This window comes from Mchenga conophoros, linkage group LG16 (assembly GCF_057382185.1).
Source record: "Mchenga conophoros isolate Kocher_MC1m ecotype Shallow Benthic linkage group LG16, M_conophoros_male_GT1.1, whole genome shotgun sequence".
NCBI lineage: Eukaryota > Metazoa > Chordata > Actinopteri > Cichliformes > Cichlidae > Mchenga > Mchenga conophoros.
In genome coordinates, this window is record NC_140541.1 from 40,607,945 (window position 1) to 40,631,375 (window position 23,431).

Below are 23,431 nucleotides of genomic sequence, written 5' to 3' on the forward strand. Positions count from 1 at the left end.
CTTTGGTCCCAGCTCTCTGCAGGTCATTCACCAGGTCCCCCCGTGTGGTTCTGGGATCTTTGCTCACCGTTCTCATCATCATTTTGACCCCACGGGATGAGATCTTGCGTGGAGCCCCAGATCGAGGGAGATTATCAGTGGTCTTGTATGTCTTCCATTTTCTGATGATTGCTCCCACAGTTGATTTCTTCACACCAAGCTGCTTGCCTATTGTAGATTCACTCTTCCCAGTCTGGTGCAGGTCTACAATACTTTTCCTGGTGTCCTTCGAGAGCTCTTTGGTCTTGGCCATGGCGGAGTTTGGAGTCTGACTGTTTGAGGCTGTGGACAGGTGTCTTTTATACAGATGATGAGTTCAAACAGGTGCCATTCATACAGGTAACGAGTGGGGGACAGAAAAGCTTCTTACAGAAGACGTTACAGGTCTGTGAGAGCCAGAGATTTTCCATGTTTGAGGTGACCAAATACTTATTTTCCACCCTGATTTACGAATAAATTCTTTACAAATCCTACCATGTGAATTCATGGATTTTTTTTTCACATTCTGTCTCTCACAGTTGAAGTGTACCTCTGGTGCAAATTACTGACCTCTGTCATCATTTTAAGTGGGGGAACTTGCACAATCGGTGGCTGACTAAATACTTTTTTGCCCCACTGTGTGTGTATATATATATATATATATATATATATATATATATATATATATATATATATATATATATATATATATATATATTTTTTTTTTTTTTTTTTTTTTTTTTTTTACATACATAGTTTTTTGTTGCCTTATGGTTCCAAGCGCTGTCACCAATCTTTGCATTTTGTTATTATCTCATGACACTTGTTTAATCAGCTACCATCTCTCCTGTGGACTTTTTAATGTCTACAGTCTCAGACCAACACAGCCCTGCCCTTCCCATATTAGATTCTTGATGAATGTGTGTTGTTGTTATTCAGCCTGGTTCAATGTGCCCCTTTTTAACTTTGAGCACCCGCCCCTTTAAACCTCTCTGCACAGCCCTGCACTGAACTCACTATCTTCTCCCTCTAACAGCCTCCACATGTTCTCACTGTAATTTCCCTCATGAATGAATTTATGCTGCACTAATGTGAATGTTTGCAGGGAAATCAAACGCATTTCACACGCAGTACTCGAGCTGACTTACCTTTGTTTGAATGACGACTTGTACGCGCTGACTCCACAGATAAGGTACGAAAATATATCAGGCTACGTCTTCAGGGTTTCTACTCCACGGCCGTATTTCATACGGGTCCACATTTCCACTGCATGCTATTTTCTGCAAGTACCGCCGCTTCGCCTCTGGACGCAATCGGTCTCTATACAGTCCATTCTCTTTTGAGCTGCTTTTAAGCAGCTTGTAATCGTCGTTCCAACACAGTGTGTTTGTTTTGATTCGTAGACCTCGAAAATGGTGCCGCGCTCCCACAATGCATTGCGGCGTGACGTCAACTCCAAAGCCCTATAGAACATGTTCTTTTTCATTGTCAAAATTATCAGGAATAAAGAAGAAAACTGATTCAAAACCTGTGGAACCTGCCAAAAAACAAGTTTTACTGCAAAGGATTTCTAGATGTGAAGGTTTTGTGGCTTTTTTCAGTTTCTAAAACAAACTCATTTGTACAGAAGGATATGAGGATGTATATGTCCGGTGGTGGGTTTTTTCTTCTTGATTTAATGTATTCATTTATCTCTTCACTTCATTTTTCTTTATGTTTTTTTTTTTTTTTTTTGATTTGGCATGAGCGATTTCCGGTCCTCACTCCAAGCCAGTTGGTGGCGGTAATGCACCACATGTTCTATCACAGCTGCGTCCGAGAGGACAGGAAACGTCTGTATGCGTCTGCAAACCAGGTAACTACACTCAGCTGAGCCTCTCTGCTAGTCGTTATTAGTTGGAGGGTTTTGCGTCACTTTCTCTCGGCTTGATAAAGGGCTGTATAGAAATCTCTGGTACGTAACACGTAACGTCATTTTTAGGGAGCGTTGCAGAGAAGTGAGGCTGTTTCTTTGTTTTTGTCGAGTTTTGATTGAAGACATGTTTCCAGTCCGTTTTTTACTCGTTTGTTTTTTCATTAATAACTTTACATTATCACAGAGAACAAGAAGGCGCTTTGTTTGTCACATTCACCTTATGTCTGTGAAGGTTCTCAGTCATCCAGGTCATCGTAGTCAAAGGAGCTTGCAAAGAAAAGCGTCTGGACTTCTTTAAGTTACTTGAAGACGTTTCACCTTCATCCGAGAAGCTTCTTCAGTTCTAAGGTCAAATGGTGGAGAGTCCCAGATATAAGCCTAGTGGGAGTTTCCCCCCACAGAGGGACAAAAGGACCCCCTGATGATCCTCTAATCGCCTGAGCCAAGGTGTGAAACTGGGTGTGGGTCCCAATCAGCCAGTTTCGGGTGGGTTCATTGTGAAACCTGGCCCCACCTTATCATGCGAATTCCTGAGGTCAGATGGCCCAGGATGTGAGTGGGCGTTAAGGCGTCTGGGAAGGGATCTCAAAACTGGATTATAGATGGCAGAGAGTTGGTGTCGTAAACCCCCGCCTCTGTTCAAAGATGGTCGTTCACAGTGGACATAGATGGCTTCTTTCACTCCTCTTTCAAACCATCTGTCCTCTCTGCCCAAAATGTGAACATTGGCATCCTCGAAAGAGTGTCCTTTATCCTTAAGATGCAGATGGACTGCTGAGTCTTGTCCTGTGGAGGTGGCTCTTCTATGTTGTGCCATGCGCTTGTGAAGTGGCAGCCACTTGGCAGCCACAGTGATAAATGGCTGAGATGGCTGCAGCTGTACGTGTGAGGTACCTACATATTTCAAGATGAATTTGCAGAGATGTCATGTTTGGTGCTTACAGACATCACACTGCATTTTGTGATTTCGTAGCTATTGTTGTGATATTTTGGAGCTTCCCATGATCACCGTGACAGTCATTCATTTTAACATAACCTTTCTATTCCTTTCAGGGATCCTCATTTTTTTGGTGAGGAAGATCAGCAGCTGTGTCGACAGGCAACAGGTAACGGCATGCTTTTCTGTTAGTACTGTAGACCTTGGTCTGGTGCTCTTTTTTAGTTTAACACAGTATTTTCATTTGCCGAAGTGTAAAAAGCTTGTTCCAGGAGAAACAAACTTTAGTGAGTTCTGCAAAATGATTCCCACCATTGCACACTCTGTCAGCCTCCAGTGTGCCCTTTTTTTGTCCTTTAACTGAAGAAAGTCGGTAGTCAGAACATATGAGATAAGTGAGATCCTCATTTTGCCTGCTTATTTCAAGATACAACATTTTCACAAACTGCTATAGGATAACCTTGCTATTTGTCTTTTCCAACACTTCTACATTCATCCATATTTCCTTGTCTGCTTCTTTCCAGGTGAAAAGTACCTGAAATGGGTGAAAGATTTTGTTTCCAAAAACAAAAGCATGTGCGTTCACCTGAAGAAGCCAAGTGGTGCTGACCTGTGGATAGAAGAGCTTGAGAACACCAAATACGACGGGGATGATGATGAAGTTAACGCCTGGGGAAAATTCTACCTTCCCGAGATTGTAAAAATGCAGGTTATTGGTGTGGTAAAGGGCACCTCATGTCCATGTGACGAGCTTGTGCTGATGACGCGTGAGGACAAAAAGCTGTACGGCTATGACGGAGAGGAGCTGCATCTGGTGGCTTCCAGTTTCCTGGAACTATGTGACAAAACGATAGAGTATCCAGCATCCAAGCGCTACTACAATGGAGAGGCCTTCAAAGATATGGTGAGAAGTTAGACTGCTAAGAATAAGACTGGGGAAGCCTAGTGTTAGAGATCAATCACCTGAGCTTTTCTTTGTATTGTTGTGTGTTCTGTTTAGACTGAGGAGGACTGGAAAAAAGTTAAGATGAGTGATGTGGGGAGGAAACTGCAGGAAGAACATAAAAAGCTGGTAAATGAAACCCAGTCAGCGTTCGTCAGCCTAATATCATAGGTGGGTATTGGAGCTGAGTATCATCACTGATTTCTAGAACCTGTTCAATTCCAATTCACAAGGTCCCAATTAGATTCCATTTAATTCTTACTCAGAGAGTCAGAAACATTATAATTCTGATCATTTATCAGTACTGACACTTGTGAAACTTCATCAGAGGTGTGAGCATCACAGCAGATGCTTTTGTGTCAAAGTAACTGAGGATAAAACACAAAACCATGAAGCAGATTTTCCTGGCCTAGCTTTTTACAGTAGATAACCTTAAAAATATTATTCTGCAGTAGAACAAAAGCAGACGAGAACCACGACTCAACAAATGTACATTGGCTGATGCTGCTGAAGTGATTCAGAGGTTTTAATAAGAGGTTTTAATAGAGACACAGCAGAGCATTTTGCAGTTTCACTTAATTTGAAAAAAATAAATAAAATTTGGTATTGAACAGCAGAAATGAGGCTGTCTTGTCGGAAGTCATTAAAAAAAATGGCTGTAAACAACGGTAGACTGCTTCATAACAAGCAAGCGAATAATGCCAAAAACAGAGATTTGAGATGGGAAACGGTGTTCTTAAAGTACACTGAGAGAGGCAGAGAGCTGTGCTGTGTTGTTTTTCTGTGTGTGTTTTAATGGTGGTGGAAGCAAACCAGCAAAAGTAAGAGGGAATTCATGACAATGTTTATGTCAAGCGAAATGTGTCTTCTTTTGCTGCTGGTTTGGTTAGAGAGAGACAAAACGTGCAGCTTCAGGATCTGAGCAGCTTTCAGCACCAACGGCATCACAGCTCAGACTTGGATTCAGGATTAAGCCCTTTATGTTTGACTGTAGTGATTGTAGCTCTGTCCTTGTTATTAATCGCTTTAGTCAAACACAGCTATTGTTTGCTGGGATGTGTATATCCTTGACAGTTTGTATCTCAGAGTTATCAAAGACACTGTGGATAATCATCAAGAGATTGTTGTCCTCTTAATAATGACCTATTTGATTGTTTGTTTTTTCTTCTTCTTACAGATTCTGGTATTTGGCCAAAAGAGAGCTTCACAATTCTTGGCTTCACCTGTGGTAGAAAAATGACTAAAGTTATGCAACACTCTCTAAAATTAAAGCTATGCAACGCTTTAACATGAATGGCGAAGGAGTGCATCTCTTTCACTGTCTCTTCCTGTCCTCTTCTCAGTCTTTGTTGTGGCACCTCTGCTATGTGTTATAGAAAGCACTTGGAATCATGTTCAATACAAAAACACCAAACTCGTGGGATTGCCCTAGCAAGCAGTTGGTAAAAACTAATTAAAACTGATATATATCAGCTTCACTTTCTAGCTGCAAAAGCACGTTTCTGCAAAAGCATGCAGTTTCCTGTCAGCACTTTTTGGCACAGAGTGTACTCAGAGTTAGGCCTTTCTTATATAAAGCAATATAATCAGCATATAAACATTTAAGATGATAAATTTAAAGCTCAACAGTAACTGCTATAAATATTATAACTACACATGTAGTGCTTTTGCTTAAGTAAATTATAGTTGGGATCATAATAAGAAAACATGTGTTTTTATTTTCTGTGTACCCTGGGTACAGACCAGTATAAATATGGGATTCTTCCCAATAAATGCTGTCTGATAATGCTTCATATTGCATTAAACACTAGATATGTAAGCAAACAAACAAAAACCCATAGAAGCCAGTTTTAATTATTAAATGTGACAATTACATGGAGATGGAAAGTAAACATGCTTATACACGTCTCTGTGATTACAGAAAATCCACACAGATGCTGTCAGAGCAGAGAATCTTTGATTTATCAGAATGATGAATGCAAATGATTTCATGAAATCTCACTCTTGTTCTGGGTTGTAAAATTCACCTGTCCAGTTAAACCGAATCCTTTGCAACACAGTTCTAAGAACCCTACCAACCTCATCCTCAGCTCTCTGCCTGTTGTCCTTTTCAGCTGAGTATTCATCCACATGTGTTTCAACTTCTCTCTCATTTTCAAGCAAATTGCTCAGGCTCTCAGCTTCAGCACAGTTACCATATGGCCACTCTCTGAGGTCTTCTGTGTTCAAGCCAAACAAATTCTTACATGATCTGCAAGGCTTCATTCTGGCACCATCACGGAGACAAAAAGCCTCACACCTGATATTTCCAGGTACTTCAATTGTTCCATCAAAGTAATCTTTCTGGACTGTGTTTGGATAATAGGTCATCACCGCACCAGATACATATTTATGCCATTTGCTAAGACAGGAGGCAGCAATCATAATTTTCCCAGCGTTAGGACCTTTGGTGGACATGGAGACTCCGCAGTACCTTTCTGATTTGTTGGTTTGGGATTTTTGAGAAATGCAGATGGTGGACGAGACGAAAGCTGTTTTTTTATTATTCTCTTCTAAGTCCAAGTCTGTGAGGAGATCTTGCAGACTCTGCTTTATTTGCTCTTCATTCTCTGAGTTATTTTGCAGGACGATCTGAAAACAGTTACAGATCTGGTCAAAGTGTTGCACCTGATTATATAGTTGTTTTTCATAGAAAGTTGATCAACATGTTTGTTTCGCTGCTTGACTTGTTTAACTATGCAGGACCATTGGATGCTTTTGGTTTAGACATTTTAAGATAGGGGGTGAAACAAGTCACAAAAATCTATTTAATTTTAAATCAATAAGCAAAAATCCATCTTTGTTCTCACTAATTTATAATTAAATTTGCTAATTGACCTTTTTTTTTTCTATTTTGCTATGCCGGGCTGTCAAAACACTCTGAATTTAGAGTCTTTGAGCTGACTTAACAGATCCAGCAGCTACACAGTGACAGCATCATATACGCCTTGAAGACTGTAAGCATCTCCAATAATGAGTCTGTTAGACATTATTTAGAACTAACAAATTCTGAAGCAAGTCTCCAGCTCTCCTGCAGTCTCTGTGTTTGGTGGAGAAGTATAGCTAGAAGCATATGTTGAAGTATAAGGTACAGTATGGATTTTCTTTGGATTTCTCAGTAAAAAAGCACTTTGCATTATACTTTCCTAAAACTGGAAGTTTGTCAGATTGACTGAAAATGTGAGAAGAGTTATCTTACCATGTCGAGCACACAGGAGAAGGGACTTCGCCTGGGAAGCTGAGTCGAATACAACTTAAAAGGCCTGGGATATCTTCTCATTAAAGAACCCAACACAAAAGGATTAGGGAAGATTTCTTCTGGAGAAAAGGGGATGTTGTTGATTTTGCCCAGAAACAACATGCTGTGAAGGATCTGTTGAGTGAAAACATATTTGCTTATTGTTAGTAGTGATAAACAGGACTGTCTTAAAAGTGTCAAAGGTAACACACCTCATCCACCAAGTGTTGACTTCCCGGAGTCATGTAAGAGCCCCGAACCATCCTCTTGGTAATCTTGTAGGCATTAGTTTTGAACCTCCTTTGAGAAATTGTTGTCTTCTAAAATGATAATGATCGAGCAGTTAGGGATTTAAAAACACAGGAGATCTGATAACTTTGGCTACAGCAGAGTCTGCAGACATACCTATTTTGCTCTTGGTCGGCCTATTTTAAACATGAGAGAAAACATAGTTAGTGAAATGTTGATAACATACAATGACTATCATTGGTGGCTGAAAAGATGCCAGGTAACAAGTGAAAAGCTGCTACTTACCATCGCCACAGTCTAAGAATGAAACAGGAAACACTGAGCGAGTTGCCTCCATCTTAAAGCTGTTGATCATGTGATTTAAAGGAAAGCCACACCCAGCTCTTTCCTGGAATTTTACTCGACTGTAGAAAACTGCTCCATTTGCCCCGCCCACCCATGATCTTTAATATCTGCCAAAAACAACCTTTTGGTTGTCAGTAACCAGTCGATCGTTTTCGCGATTAAAAAGTGGCTTTTTGCGGCGGCGTTCCCACCGCGAGCAGAACTCCGGCTCAAAAACCGCTGTTTTTGAACACTTTTATTTACTTAAGCACTTTAATGGGCTTACTTTGAAACAAAGTGCGATTGAATGATTATTGTTATGTGTTGCCTTGAATTCGGCTATGCTGTCTGTTAGACAGCTGTTTTCCTTTATTGTTGTTTTTGTATTGTTTGTAGCGAACGCTACTGGACTGTATAGATTAAGCTACGTAGCCAAGATAATTAATAATTTAACTGTTGTACATTGGTTGATGATGATTTGCATTGTTACATAGGCTTGCAGAAAAATATATTTGTTTACCGGTAAACTGAATCGAACTTGATGTGCTAATGGACGTTTTTCTGACCTACAGGTCAGGTTTTGTTCCCTCCCTTTGAATTAATCTTCTTCATATTGAAGTGGCGAGCCGGTAGGACCATTCTTTGTTTCCCCTCTTTCCCCCACTTAGCCGTCTTTGGATTACGGACATATTTCCCCATTTGTATGAAGCTGGACTCTAAGGAGGAATACCTTAAAAGTGAACTTTAAAAAGAAGAGGACCAAAAAGGACTTTTGCACAGAAAGATCACAGCATTGATTTATTATTTAATTGTGGGCATTTATGTTGTGTGTTGTGTTAATTATTTTGTTCCATTTCCCCTTTCCTCCATTTATTCAATATATTTTTGGTACAAGATATTGCAGTCTTTGGTCTCATCATTCACACCATCTCGGCTCCATAAAGAACTATTTCTTCTGCGCGTCAGTCAGTAAACTCATCCATTGAAATAAACTAGTCCTTAAATAACTTTGAGTTACACAGTGGCAAATGTAATAGAGAAAGACACAGGGCCACCTGAAATCTGTCGTCCTATCTGATTCAAAACCAACATGTAGGAGAATCTGGAATCTTTGATTTTGAGTTAAAAATAAAATATGGGTAAAATGCAGAAATGTTTTTACTAACATGTACTAACAGAGACTTGGAGGAGAGAGACCTAATGTTTAATAATCCACATTTCACTGTTTTACTCTTTGGTTCAGATGTGGATACTGTATTGTTCTTTCTTTGTGATTGTTTATGTTTAAGTTGTTTGTTGCTGGTTTTTAGTTTGTTTTTTGTCTGTTTGGGAGCTGACACAGTCTCTATGGAGATGGGTTTTTGGGGGGTAGCAGGAGGAGAGAAGCTGCAGAGAGGCGTGTAAGACTGCAACTCTGCTTCCTGGTCCCAACTCTGGATAGTCATATTTTGGGGGGTTTAATAAACTACTACTGCATGATGTAAAGCTGAAGTATTACACAGCTTTATGAACCTCCTGTTATCCTGGTAGACGAGTACAGCAATAAATCTTTTACTTGAACATCTTCTGGCTCCAATAAGCTTTGAAATGTGACCATGAAGTTAGAGACACACTGACTGAAACCCACAGCTGTGACTGTGGATCACATCCACACACAGTGTAGCTGCTGTCTCTGTGTGAGGTCTGTGTATATATGTACATATTTATGCTTATATTCATATTCTCTTATTCCCCTTTATTTGATATCCTAATTCTGTGCTGTGTAAAAGTTTGTCGGTGTTCTGCTGCTACAAACTGGATTTCCTGGAGGATAAACATGAGGGATTCATAAAGTTCTATCTCTCTGTTAAAATCCCCCAAAATAAATGAAATGTGAATTTCAGGCAGACGTGTTTTTAAAAGAGTCTCTTTAATGGAAAAATGTGTTTTTAAAACCAGCCAATAGGAGCGTCTGTGGATATCAGCTGAGGCTGAACTCAGGAACACCATCACATATAAATACACAGAATTAAATCACTAGATAAAAGACGTCATTAAATAAGGATCAAATCAACATGTCAGAGGTCAAAGGTCAGTCAGAAGAGGTGTGGTTAAACACTGGCAGTGCAGCGACCTAATGCAGTTTGGTTACCGCCACGGGAAAAGCCCCGCCCCCTCTGAGCCTCCGCTGTGTCCTCAGCACATCCAGGAGCAGCAGGTCAGAGGGGGCGGGGTCATGTCAGGACTTATTTTAAGTAAAATTTAAAGTGGAGCGACGGCAGGAGTCACACAGCAGTAACCAGCTCTGTCTGCCAGGGTCAAAGGTCAAACAAGTCCTGCAGCTGACCCACACACAGACTTACACTGATCCACAGAGAGTGATGAATCCACACATCACTCGGCTGGAGGAAGCTGGGTTTCCACACCGTCCAATCAGAAACTAGTGTTGACGCTGAGACCCGTCTCTGTAACAGGAAGTCCATGAACAGGCAGACCCTCTGCAGCAGGCTGACCTGTGACCTCTGAGACAGAGGGAGGAGTTTGTGTCAGCAGGGGGCGCTGCAGCATCGCCTGAGAGCTTTAAGAACAACAGCAATAAACAGGAAGTGAAAGTCACACTTCTGTTGGTGTGCGTTATCAGCAGACCCCACCCTCTGCAGGAAGCTGAGATAAGAAGCAGCCAATCACAGAGCAGAGAGCATGTGACTTCCTGTTCCTGCTGTTACTGTGACAACAGCTCCTGGGACAGAGAGCAGCTTTCTAAAGAGGAAAGATGCTGCTGTCACCCCCGGGTGTCATGTGACCCGCCTGATGTACCGATTTAAGACTGTAAGAACAATAATAACAACATGTTTTAGTCAGGTGATCCATGCAGAGCAGATCCATGTGACCAAACACAGCTGGATCACATGTTTCCTCTCCTGGAAACAGAAAGCCTTCATGTATAAAGGCTCATGTACCCACTGAGCCCTGCTCTCAGATCTGTGAGGCTTTAACAAACAACAGTTTAAAGTCATGTTTAGCATCTTCTGTCAGTGTGGAAGGTCACACACTTTCCTGAGTGTTGAACCCTGAACTACTAGCTGTTCATGTCAGCCTGGACATAAATACAGACCTGCCTGCTGTCATAGACCCCAGCACTCACATGTTACTTATAAGTGACTCATATGTATATATATGCATGTATATATTGTGTATATTGTGCTATTTCTTACTTAGTGTGTTGTGTCTTTGTTCCTGTTTGTGCTGCAGCACTGTAACCTAAATAATTTCCCCTGGGGATCAAAAAAGTATTCTGATTGTGATTAAATGAAAGCAGTCAGAGCAGAGGACGGTGATGTAAGGAATGGGATTTTAATCAGCCAGTCTCCTTTAACTCTCAGCATCACAAAGTAATGTGGTAACATCTGGACTGATGTGTTTACTGTCAGCTAGTTTAAATGCTGTAGGCTGCAGCCGCTGCTCTAACACTATAACTGTAACAGGGCTCAGTGCTGCTTCTAACAGTCTGAGCTGCTTCAGGCTTTATTTGTGAGGAGCACAGCAGCTTACAAACACGTGGCTGGGCCTGGACCCAAAGGAGTGTTTGTTAAAGCCTGCAGTGAATCCAGCAGCAGAATGATGGAAATGCAACACAGCAATGATGAAGAGGAGCAGCATTAAAGCCAAAGTCCAGTTCATACAGTTAGGTCCATAAATCAAATAAGGGAAAATAAAATGTTGTTGGATGCACCTGTCTGCAGCCTTAATGCTCTCTGGTCGCTATGGTAACGCGTAAACATTTCTTTCAAAATAAGACACACGACTACAACACGGGAAAAGACCCAGGGAAACGAAGTTAACGATAAAAACCCTGAAAACCATTGTTGGATTTATATTTTATCATTGTCATTGTTATTGGGGAATATCTAACCATATATGCTCAGAGGTGTAGAACCAATTGTGTAATGATAGTAGTCTTTAAAGACTTTGTGTGACTCCAGAGTGTTCTGGCATTCACACCCACGTCCTGGGATCATGGGAGAGGTGCTACCTTCTTATTGTTTTGTGGTAGGATGTCTGTTTTAGTCTAAGTGCCTTTTGTTTAGATGAACTGCTGGACTTCCAGACCAGCAGGTTTAGGGAAGTCGTTTATGGGGTCACACTCTGACTCCACACACACACACACACACACACACACACACACACACACACACACACACACACACCAGAGGTGTGGACTCGAGTCACATGACTTGGACTCGAGTCAGACTCGAGTCATTAATTTTATGACTTTAGACTTGACTTGAAAAAATGTTCTAAGACTTGTGACTTGACTTGGACTTTTATACCAATGACTTGGGACTTGAACCGGTTTACTTGAAAAGACTTGATATTTCACCTAGAGCTGGGCGATAGAACGATAATGATATGTATCGCGATATAACTTTTACTCGATAGAGAAATTAAGCTATCGCGATAGACCTCGCCGCTCTTGTCCTCAAAGAAAAAAAAAAAAAAAGGTCAGCCAATCCAAATTAAGTAGCGCAGAGCCGAACCAATCACAGCCGCAGCGTCACGTCGCGTGACTTGTTACGTACAGCACAAGTGCCAAGCCGCACGTGTGTTTGTTTGGGAAGCAGCCAGCGCGTAATGGAGGAAATGAGTGTGCCGACTAGAAAAATCAACCGAGCGTGACCGAAGAGAAAACAGATGATGGTTCCAACGCCGGAGAGATTGTCGAACGGAAGAGCCATAGAAGTTCCGTAGTGTGAAGGTATTTCGGCTATTTCAAGTCTGACAAAAAACAGAGTAGCGCTCACTGTAAATGTGCCGAAAGCAAGTCTGGAAATACAATAAACTGGTGCATGCGTCACACTGTGCGCCACGTTATTGTTTCGGTGAAATGAATTTCTACAATACTGTTAATTCTACTCTCTGCAGTGTTTAAATGCTTACATATACACACAGTTACTGTCCCTCCACGCATACGACTCGGTTCTGCTTCTATGCCCCAGCTTTGTTTACTTTTTCCCACCGAGGCTTCTAGACTTCTGATTGGCCAACATTTCTGCACGGTTAGGAATCTAGCGCCACCTGCTGCTTTGGCATGTTCATAGCAGCGTTTTCCTTCATTTCTGCCTTTATGTGTGAACGGGATTATTTTTTAAAACGAAAACGGAAAATCTCCGTTTTCAAAAATACCCGTGTACGTGTGGACGTAGCCTCAGTCTCTGACTGGAAGCGCTAATTCGTCATTCGGCTTTTGTCAGACTAAAGTAACTGTTAAAACTGTTTGAAAAGCTAAGCTATACAACAAGGAGAGATTGAGAATTTCCTTTTAGTTCTCAGTTTATTTGATATTGACAAAAGTTAGTCAATTTTGTCTGTTCTTCTGTAAAACAAACTAAGATTTATTTTTAGAATTAATATTTTGTTTCTAAGTGGAATTGACAATTTAGTCTGTTTCGTTTGTTCTATTTTGAAACTTAAACGCTTTAGCGGCTGCCTTTTGTGTAGTTTGCAATATTTGCCTTTATTTATCTGAAAAAGTCTCATGTTCCTTAAGTACATCTACCCTGTTGAACTTATTATAGGAAATAAATATTTAAATAAAAACAAGCTGCTGATTATTTCACATTTTACTTGTGAGCAACGGCACATTTAAATCTTACAAATATAGTTATTTGGCTTATATCGTGATAGATATCGTTATCGCCTGAAATGAAAAAAACATATCGTGATATGAAAAAATCTTATATCGCCCAGCTCTACTTCAGGGTCATACGTCACATGAAAACCAAAATAGTTCCAAAGCCCAGATCTGAATGAGGGTGGGGGAGGTTCAGTTTGCCATGTTGCAACGAGCTTAGCTTCTGTCTTGCTAGCTTGCGCTGCGCTCAGTGGATCTGTGCTCGACAGTGCAGCCTAGGCGGAGTAGTCGAACACAGATCCACTGAGCTCTCAACACAGACAGCATCGTCAGAAGGAAAGTTGATAAAATTAATTAAAAATTTTGTATTGTTCGATACATATGTGTACTGAACCGAAAGCACTGTATCGAACGGTTCAATATCGATACGAGTATCGTTGCACCCCTAATATATGTGTATATACATATATATGTGTGTGTGTGTGTTTCTGTGGTTCAGCATTATGATGCTGAACCACAGAAACACACACACACATATATATATGTATATACACATATATATATGTGTATATACATATATATATGTGTGTGTGTGTGTGTGTTTCTGTGGTTCAGCATTATGATGCTGAACCACATCATAATGAATAAATGGATAAATTTCCAAAATCCCGGAGCAATGCAAATTAGCCGGTGCGAGGTAAGGAGCTCTGTCATTGGTTAGACAGTCTTAGCTTTGCACCTATACCAAAGGCCATTCAGCCTCTGTGTTTAGACTCTGCCTACACAGATGTTGGACATGAGACGACACAGGAAAAGGATTTTTGATGTGAGGTTTTTATTGAGATTTTATTTCTTTTTTTTCTGATTTGAAGTATTTATTAATGGAATAATTATTTATTTTCAAATACTGATTTATAAATATTTTTTTATTTTCAATTAAATTACTAGATAATAAATTACTTTTGTATTGAATAAATAAAATAACTTAAAAATGAATTTGTAAATTAATATTTTATCGCACAATTCATTGTTTAAGCAAAGAACTCTTTATTTCGATGCGCTGGATCTTCTGGTCCTCTGCACATAAGTGGATTTCCATTTAGACTTTATATAGACAACAACTCAAAGTGCTTTACAACAAGTCACATTCACCCATACGATCATCTAGTGCTGTACTTTAAACACTTTAAACACAAACACAGATACTGTGGGGAGAGGCCACAGAGGCACAGGGAGAAAACTCACACAGAAATCCAACAATTAAAGAGGAACCTTCTCGATGTAACACTACCATCCTGCAAGATGACCTGGTCCTGGGCCATCTTAATAAGCATGCTGTGCACAGTAGTTTCATATTCCTGCCAGAACAAACACCAGACAGTTTGTACACAAGGCTCAGATTCTCGCTTTGCCAGATACAGACAATAGTTTAAGATCCTAATGTCTCTGCACAGCTCTGTATGTACTGAAATATCCAACCTCAGATATTTCCTGCTCACTCTCTGCACCGCCTTAGACAACAAGTAGTTCATGCTATACATAGCATTGACTTTTCATTCCAGCCATGTGCACTCATCAGGGCATCAGTGCTGCCGTAGTAACCACACTAACACTTCCTTGCACCTGTTGAAATGGCCTCAGTCTGATCGTGCCCTGAACAAACTCACCTTTAACATCCCACACACGGACTAAATATGTGCGTGTCAATAACACGTGACAGGAGAACATGCTGGTTGTCTGTCATGGGGCTGAATTAGAAACAGAGCAGGAACTACAGTTTGTCAGATTAAGACTGATCAGGTCCAACATCCGCTCCCAGCACTGATTTACACGTTTGGTGTCACATTGAAGGAAACGCCTACTGGCACAACCTGCATGTGTTAAACTGCTCCTGCGTGTAAACAGCGTGTCACTTACGGCTTTTTGCATCAGAAGGACGCGCACTGGCGTCTCAGGGTGACTCAGATGTTTGCTGAATGAGGTGTAGACCGGACTAGGCGGGACTCATTTCAGCAAAACACGAACTTTTCCACCCACCAGTGTTTATCTGTGTGCTTATTTTAAAGAATTATTCCATCGTTATCAAATACGAAGCATTACACGCACGTCGAGCCGTTTCTGCTGAGTCAGACACCAGTGCTCCCGTGTGCTGATTCTCGGGTCCATCTTAAACTGGTGTGTTTGCGAATGAACTTCGGTAAAACGTTACAACGTTACCGGGCGCGCAGAGGGTCTCGGAGGCGTGTCCTTACCTGTCGGGTGGTCGCGGGCTCCTCGTTCCCGGTGGGTGAAGGTGTTTCTCCTTCAAGCGATGCTGGGGTGACCGGAGAAGAAGCCATGTCCCCCCGACATCACCTCTCACTAAGCGCCGCTCCTACTGTGACTTTCCTCGGTGACCTCCAGCGTGCAATACGCTGCCTGGCGCAGTTTGCACGGACGGTGGACCGGTTGCGTCGCTCGTCTCCTGCGCGATCAAAGTGAGTCTTCGGCTGCACAGTGCAGCCACTGTCCCTCCTCCGGCCGGCGGACTAGTCCAGGCGAGGCGGATGACGTTGTCCCGGGTCTCGCTCGCTCTCGCACATGCAGGACTTGGCCCAGTCTGTCTTCTTCTGCCTCACTCTGCGCTCTGCTTTTCACTTCATGTCTTTTTGTTTTGTAAGGTGGCTAACACGATCACTCCTCTTCTGCCTGCAGGACTCTGTGACTGCTCTGTGCTGTGGCAGCACACTCCAGCCTGATAGTTCATTTTACAGCTTTTGGCACTGCGACGCTCTCCTCGGCTCGACAGACACAATCTCACCATGTCGGCACAATATACTGAGTGCAATCCATAACATGATTTTATCTCACTGTAACTTTTAAATCGACCAAATGTTGCGTAAATGACGTGTCACGTGACTTGAGCACATGCACACCCCCTGTCCTCACAGCAGACATTCATCTTAGCCCCCCCCCCCCGTGTTTTGAGATCATTGCTGCAACAAAAAGTTGCCACAGATATTTCTACATGAAACGTACTGAATCAGTTGGCACATATTTAATATATATTAAATATAATATAATGTTGTTTTGTTGAGTGGCTGAAATAAAGCTGAATCACATCACAGGAACGACACAGCCCTGTTCCTCCAGGCTGTTAACCTGTGAATCAGCAAACATGTATGATTTATTGTCATTCATTTGCTAAACAAACTTTCCTCTGAACTTTGACCCTGAAAATTCAATTCCATTTTATTTATATAGCGCCAAATCACAACAAAAGTCGCCTCAAGGCGCTTCATAGGTACAGAGAAGAACCCAACAATCATATGACCCCCTATGAGCAGCACCCTAACCATGGATTGGAGAAGAATGTGAGATGGTAACAATGAGAGCTCAGGAGATGGCAAATACACTAGAAGAGCTACCTTTATATCACGCTGAGCTGAGGGTTTGTCAAGCCCAGCTCAGATTTTCAGGAGAAAGGTGATCTGAACCAAAAGCAGGAGGAGGTCATCACTGCTGGACCGAAGGCTAAGAAGGAAGAGCTTCTGCTGTTTGCAGTGTATACTGCTGTGGATGCTGTATCGTGTGACATGCACAAGATGTTTTATTCAGACTGAACTCTTTCTTTGTAGTGTTTACCTGGAGAAGATCGGAGGGGCTGGCTAAAATGATGAAAGCTCGAAGCAGATTAGAACACCGCTTTGAAAACTTGTACGTGATGCTGTGGGGTTGATTCAGTGACCTTGTGGGGCCATAACAGAGAAATGACAGCAGTGTAGTGGATCAAATAAAGAGTGATGATGTTATATTTGTGACTGTAGCAGGACCAAGGCTCAAAAGGTTGCAGGCGTTGTTAATTGAGCAGAAGATGGACGGCATCAAGCCCTCTCCTCGACAGCTACAGGATCACAGTCTGCAGGTTCAGTTATGCAACGTTTTAGCATCGATGCGTGAAGTTAAGAGCAGACAGGGAGGTTATTTTTGCACTGGGCTGGAATGACTCAGTTTACCTGTCAAAGGCTATCACGGCTGGGAGAAAACCCTCAGCATTAGTAAAGAAGGACCACGGTGGCCTCTGGGTAGAAACACTGCAGAGTTCATGTGGATACGCTGCTGCATTAGGTCAGATAGAAATATCATAAAGCATCATTAAGTAAAAACGTTTATTAAGAACAAATGTTTAAATATTGTTAACGTGTTTCCCAGAAACATCTGTAGAGACAAAGAGCTTTCTGTTGTTGCTTCGAGGAAACAAGCTCTTCTTTTTAGTTTTGTCCTGGTATTTATTCCAGGACGGACTCATCCACTGAGCAGTGTTTGGGTTTCTTCGTTTTCCTCGTTCTGGATGCAAACTATTACAACTCGGGCTTTATTTCAGTGACAATGGCCTTAAGCTGCAATACAACAGGAAGTTACTCATATATAGTAATTTCCCAGACCATATTAAAAATCCATTAACAGGAAATACAAATGATGGGACAATGCCACAGCATGGACATTAGAACAGTTGGGAAAATTTACCTGGAAAAAGGTGAAAATGAGGCTTCATTGAACTGGAATTACAAAGACCAGGAATGTGAGATCCACCAGCCACGACTGAGGGTTTTTACACGTCATATCCTCAAAGTAGAACCACAGTGATCAAAAGAATCGACTTTAATGTTATTCTTTCTTTATTTATGTCAGATTTAACCCCCCAAAAAGCTTTAATCTTTAACTAGTCTTTGGACGTAGCTACAGTACGGTCAGGTTGACAGTTTATGGGTAACATGTGGCCACCAGGCACTGCGACACACTTCCATGTTATATTACCTTGGCGTCCCGTAGGAATACAGGAGAATCATGTGAGGAATCTAAGAGTTGTTTCTTAATTCAATTCAGTTTTATTTACACAGCACCAAATCACAACAGCAGTCATCTCAAGGTGCTTTATACTGTAAGGTAGCTCGTACAATAATACATACAGAGAAAAACCCAACAATATGACCCCCTATGAGCAGCACTTTGGTGACAGTGGGAAGGAAAAACTCCCTTTTAACAGGAAGAAACCTCCGGCAGAACCAGGCTCAGGGAGGGGCGGGGCCATCTGCTGTGATTGGTTGGGGTGAGAGAAGGAAGACAGGATAAAGACATGCTGTGGAAGAGAGACAGATGAACCGCTGAGTGTTGTCCCGTCGAGGTGGCTCTTCTATGTTGTGCATTTATGGCACCAAACCACAAATGCAAAGGAAGAAAGGGTCGAGGCACAGCACCCAGCTGCCTGACAATATTCAGGCAACGTCCAAAGCCCCACAAAGGACCTACCCACACCCCACTGGCCCCGCCCAGATCAAGGAGCTGTCACAGCAGACAAAAATGTGAAGTCCGCACATAGTCGCCATGGCACCCACCAACCCACCACACCATCCCCCATGGAGCTACCAGGAGAGGCATACTGGCCCACTGAGGATCACAGAGGAGCAGACCCAGGGGGGCTGACAGCACAGCCCCCACCCACCAGTCGTGCAGCTTATTTTATCTTGTCAGCGTGAGCCCCACCTAAAGGGGACAGAGGGATTAGTGAGTTGCATTAGTGGGGCAGGAGAGAGTGAAGCAGGGGAGCCAATGTCACTGCGATACGACTCCTCAACACCATCCAGCCTGCCCCACCACTCATAATGAGTCCTGCTGTGCTCTGTAGCAATGATGCATTTTATGTGTGTGTGCCAGGTTAGTGCTGTGGATTCAAAGGAGCACAGTTCCACTAAACAGGAGATCAGGATAAACCCCAGTAACCAACCCTGCCCCCGCCATCACATATTCTCAATCCCAACAGAGGCCAGCCCCACAATGACATGCCACACGTGATACACAGCCAACATTACTGTTATAATTACATGTTTCCTTTATTACTTTCCTTTCAACCTCTTTATTTTGCACCTTAAACTTTCTTCGGTTGCTACAAGCCACAAAGTCCTTTATGGTTTGTCTCTGTTGTGTGGAGGGCTGTTTTTAAGAGCTCAAAAATGGGTGTATCAGAGTCAAACAGGCAGCACAGTGGAAAAGTGGTTGGCACTGTTTCCTGACAGCAAGAAGGTTCTGGGTTCAAATCCAACATCTAAGCTGTTTGCATGCTCTCCCCATGTCTGGGTCCTCTCTGGGTTCTCTGGCTCCCACAGTCCAAAGACGAGCAGTTAGTGGGGTTAGGTTGATTGGTGTATGTGCCCATGAGTATGAGTGTACACGGGTGTTTCTCTGTGTTAGTGACAGTCTGACAGAAGGCTGCATCCCTCAGCCTCATGTGGGCTGTGTAGCCCCTTTACAACTGCAGTGAGAGCTCAGACCTGTTTCTGGTGGGTGGTGGACTCCTCCAGGGCTTCCCCTGATTCCCCTTCTGCCACAGAAGACTGTGGCCTCAGAAACTCATATCTGCTTTTTGCAAATGAAGCGAACCTGTTGGCTTCATCAGCAGGGGCGGATCTAGAAGGGTGGCATGGGGTGGCAAGTGCCACCCTAAAATGATCCCTTGCCACCCCAAGTGCCACCCCAGTTTTGCATATGACAGTGTTGTTTATTAAAATAAGATCGCATTAACAGTTTGAGCGTAGTTACAGTCAGCAGTGAATATAAATGCTAAAACTGGATATATTCCATAGTGTCCCCCCCTCCACATTAACAAATGGTTCAGCCCATAGCAGGACGGCTTTTTTCTTGTTTTCAGCAGCAAGCGATGCTTATGATTGTGCCAGAGCACATTTTGAACAACACCATGGGAATTTCGGATGTTACACTATGGAGTGCCAGGACTGCCATAATGCATTAATTAAATACACCATTAAATAATTAATTAAATGTGGCAATAATTAATTAAAATTGGAATTAATTAATTAAATAGTTATGACACATGTAATTAATTATTTATGTATTTCACATTTTAATTAATTATTGACACATTTAATTAATTATTGACACATTTTAATTAATTATTGACACATTTAATTAATTATTGACACATTTAATTAATTATTGACACATGTAATTAATTATTTATGTATTTCACATTTTAATTAATTATTGACACATTTAATTAATTATTTATGTATTTCACATTTTAATTATTGCCACATTTAATTAATTATTTAATGGTGTATTTAATTAATGCATTATGGCAGTCCTGGCACTCCATACTTCTCACCCGGCGGTGCCCAAAGAGTTAAATTACTTCTACTGGAGTCCTGGTCATGTGACAAGTATGGCCAATGTGATTGGCTGAGCCTGTCAGGGAGCTCTGTTTAGTTTCAGCAGCGGCAAGCCTGCGCTGCGAGGAGGAGAGGAGGACGGCAGCAAAGAGGAAGAAGCTGGATGTAAGAAAGTGTTTTTCAAAGAAACCTGTGAGTCACTTAGAGCCAAGTTCACTCATAAAATGTGTCACAATAACGTTACAGGTAGTGATGGCTAAATGAAGCTTTCTGAAGCTTGTATTGAAAAACGGTTCATTACTCGAAGCTTTTCAACACAGTCCTCTCTGGTGACATCTGGTGGCCAAAAATATGAAGAGCAGCTTGAATCCACAAAAGAAAACCAACTGCTTCATAATGACTGCTCACTCTACAGAGTGGAGTTCTGTCTGATATTGGGCCGCCGCTGTGTTGCTTTGAACGTGTATTTTTTGGTGGTTAAAAAATGTGTTTTATTTGTTTAATAAATAGTTTTGACCGGTAAACTCTCCTTGTTTAAACATGCACCATGGTGTGGTCTTTCTTTGCTTGTGACTTCTTGATGTTGGTAAATACAATAATTGAAAAATACCACGTTACATATATATACATGTAATAATGTACAACACATTATGGAGTATGCTTCTGCTGTGAGGTCCTGCCTCCATGCAGGTATGCATTTAATCGCCGGAGGGGTATATTTATAAATAATATTATCCATCCATCCATTCGCTTCCGCTTATCCTTTTCAGGGTCGCGGGGGGCGCTGGAGCCTATCCCAGCTGTCATAGGGCGAGAGGCGGGGTACACCCTGGACAGGTCGCCAGTCTGTCGCAGGGCCAACACACAGGGACAGACAACCATTCACACTCACACCTAGTGGCAATTTGGATTATCCAATTAACCTATCCCCACAAGCTGCATGTCTTTGGACGGTGGGAGGAAGCCGGAGTACCCGGAGTGAACCCACGCAAACACGGGGAGAACATGCAAACTCCACACAGAAAGACCCCGGCCTGATGGTGGAATTTAACTCAGGACCTTCTTGCTGTGCGGCAACAGTGCTAACCACTGTGCCACCGTGTTGGTATAAATATAATAAATAATATTATATTAGGGAAATTTTCCCAGACATATTTTTGACCTGGGGGTAGAATTGATTGTGAAATGGAAAATGCTTATGAACTTGCAAATGAAAAACATGATGCATTGACGGTAACCCTTTCTCATTTTTATTTAAGCAGAGAATTTGTTCCACTGTGCGATGGCCGAACCTGTTCCTTTTCGTGGAGATCATTTCTCCTGCCTTAAGGAAAATCCCTTCACATGGCACAGAGGAGGCTGGAGTGCAGAGAAACTGGTAGAGAGGCAGTTGTACAGTCTACCTGGGCCCCACAAACTATCAGCCAAAGAGAATAAATAAATTCAATTGCTGCACATTTGGCAGACTAACATTTTCAGATTAATTAAACAATAAAATATATATTTTTACAACATTACATGTAAAGAGTCAAGTGGAAGTTTTTCTAAAGTTATTTAATGATATTTATATTATGGAAGCAGATTTTTGACATTTTATCTTTTTCCCGTTTTCAGATATAATAAACACGCACAAAACAAAAGCAAACAGCCAGAACACAAAGCTGGAAAACCCACCGGATCGACCAAAATCAACTCAAAATTCTCCCACACAACAGAACCTCCTCTATTCCTCACTGGCTCCAAATCTCTCAGTGGAATGATCAGTGGTTCACTATCTGTCACCACCAAACACTCCACAAATCCCGCGAATGATTCACTTCCTTATAAACCATTGAATCAGACACCGAAGCAGTTAGGTTCTAAATGAAGCTTCGGACGTCACTGATCACTCTGGCCAAACGAATCAAGCTTCGACACAGAGCTTCTGAAGCAGTGTGTTGATTTTTTTTTTTTTTTGTGTCCCGTTTGGATCTATAGCATCAGAATTGTTGTCTTAAGGCCAAGAAAGATGCCAGGTGGATTTATTTTACCAAGTGGATCATCATGGCCTTGCCATATTGGTCCATTTGATTGACCTTTATTATAATTATGAATTTATTTTATTTTCAGTTGCAAACGGGACAGACATGACTGTGGGATAGGACAGGGGGAAAGAATGAAAGAAAGAGAGGGAGAGAAAGAAAGAAAACCAAAGGGGAGAAGAGACAGTGAGAAGGGGGGAAGAGAGAAAAAAACAAACAAATAAAAAAAACAAAACTCCTGGGTCACCTGTATGGAGAAAAAAACCCAGAGGAGACAGCAAACAGCAAAGAGCAACATAATAAAAAAAAACAGCACCATCACAATAAACTAGCTAGCAGTAGATATCAGTAGATACTAAATAATAAACGATATTGTGCAGCACGCAAGATAGACAGCGCACAATGTGCTTTGAGGCAGCAGCCAAGAAAGCTGTAGTCTGCGTCTGTGAATACACATGTGTACACCTGTGTGCATACCTGTGTGGATCAGCATGCTTGCATTCCAAAGGTTTCTCCATGTAACGATCTGCTAGAGGGTGTGGGGGGGCCACAGCCCCGTCCTTTATGGTATCAAACAGGTATGGAGGAGCTCAAAACTCCAGACATCCAGAGGCCCCCAGAACACAAGAGACCAAGGAAGACCCACAGAGGGGCAGCTACGCCACTGTCCCAGTAAGAGCTGAGGAGAGTCCCAGATGAGGGCTCACTCAGCAGCCGCGGAGCAGAAGCCAGGGGGAGTTGCAGTGACGCGCCCGTGAGCTCCGCCGGCAGCCAGCCGTGCCTGAGTGACCGAGCCCCAGGCCGAGAGGCCGGGGGCACCCCACCTCCGAAGTGGCCCGAGCGAGCCCCAATAAGCGGCCGCCAAGGAGTGAGCCGGTGTGTGTTGATTTTTTTGACACGCACCGGAGCTTCAGCTTCAAGCGGACCATCAGCACTGTTAGTTCTCTCAGTCTCAGAGCAGCGTTTCTAATTT

General features: G+C 42.2%; 1 protein-coding gene across 1 annotated transcript; it reads right to left on the reverse strand.

Annotated features, from left to right (window-relative positions):
• Nucleotides 1–5,646: 5,646 nt before the first annotated feature.
• Nucleotides 5,647–15,613, reverse strand: LOC146557370 (uncharacterized). The gene is made up of 4 exons (XM_085250564.1): nucleotides 15,527–15,613; nucleotides 7,303–7,410; nucleotides 7,052–7,225; nucleotides 5,647–6,444 (listed from the first exon to the last, which is right to left on the reverse strand). The coding sequence occupies exons 1-4, from the start codon at nucleotides 15,611–15,613 to the stop codon at nucleotides 5,812–5,814; spliced, it is 1,002 nt and encodes a 333-aa protein (XP_085106690.1). The 3' UTR covers nucleotides 5,647–5,811.
• Nucleotides 15,614–23,431: the final 7,818 nt, after the last annotated feature.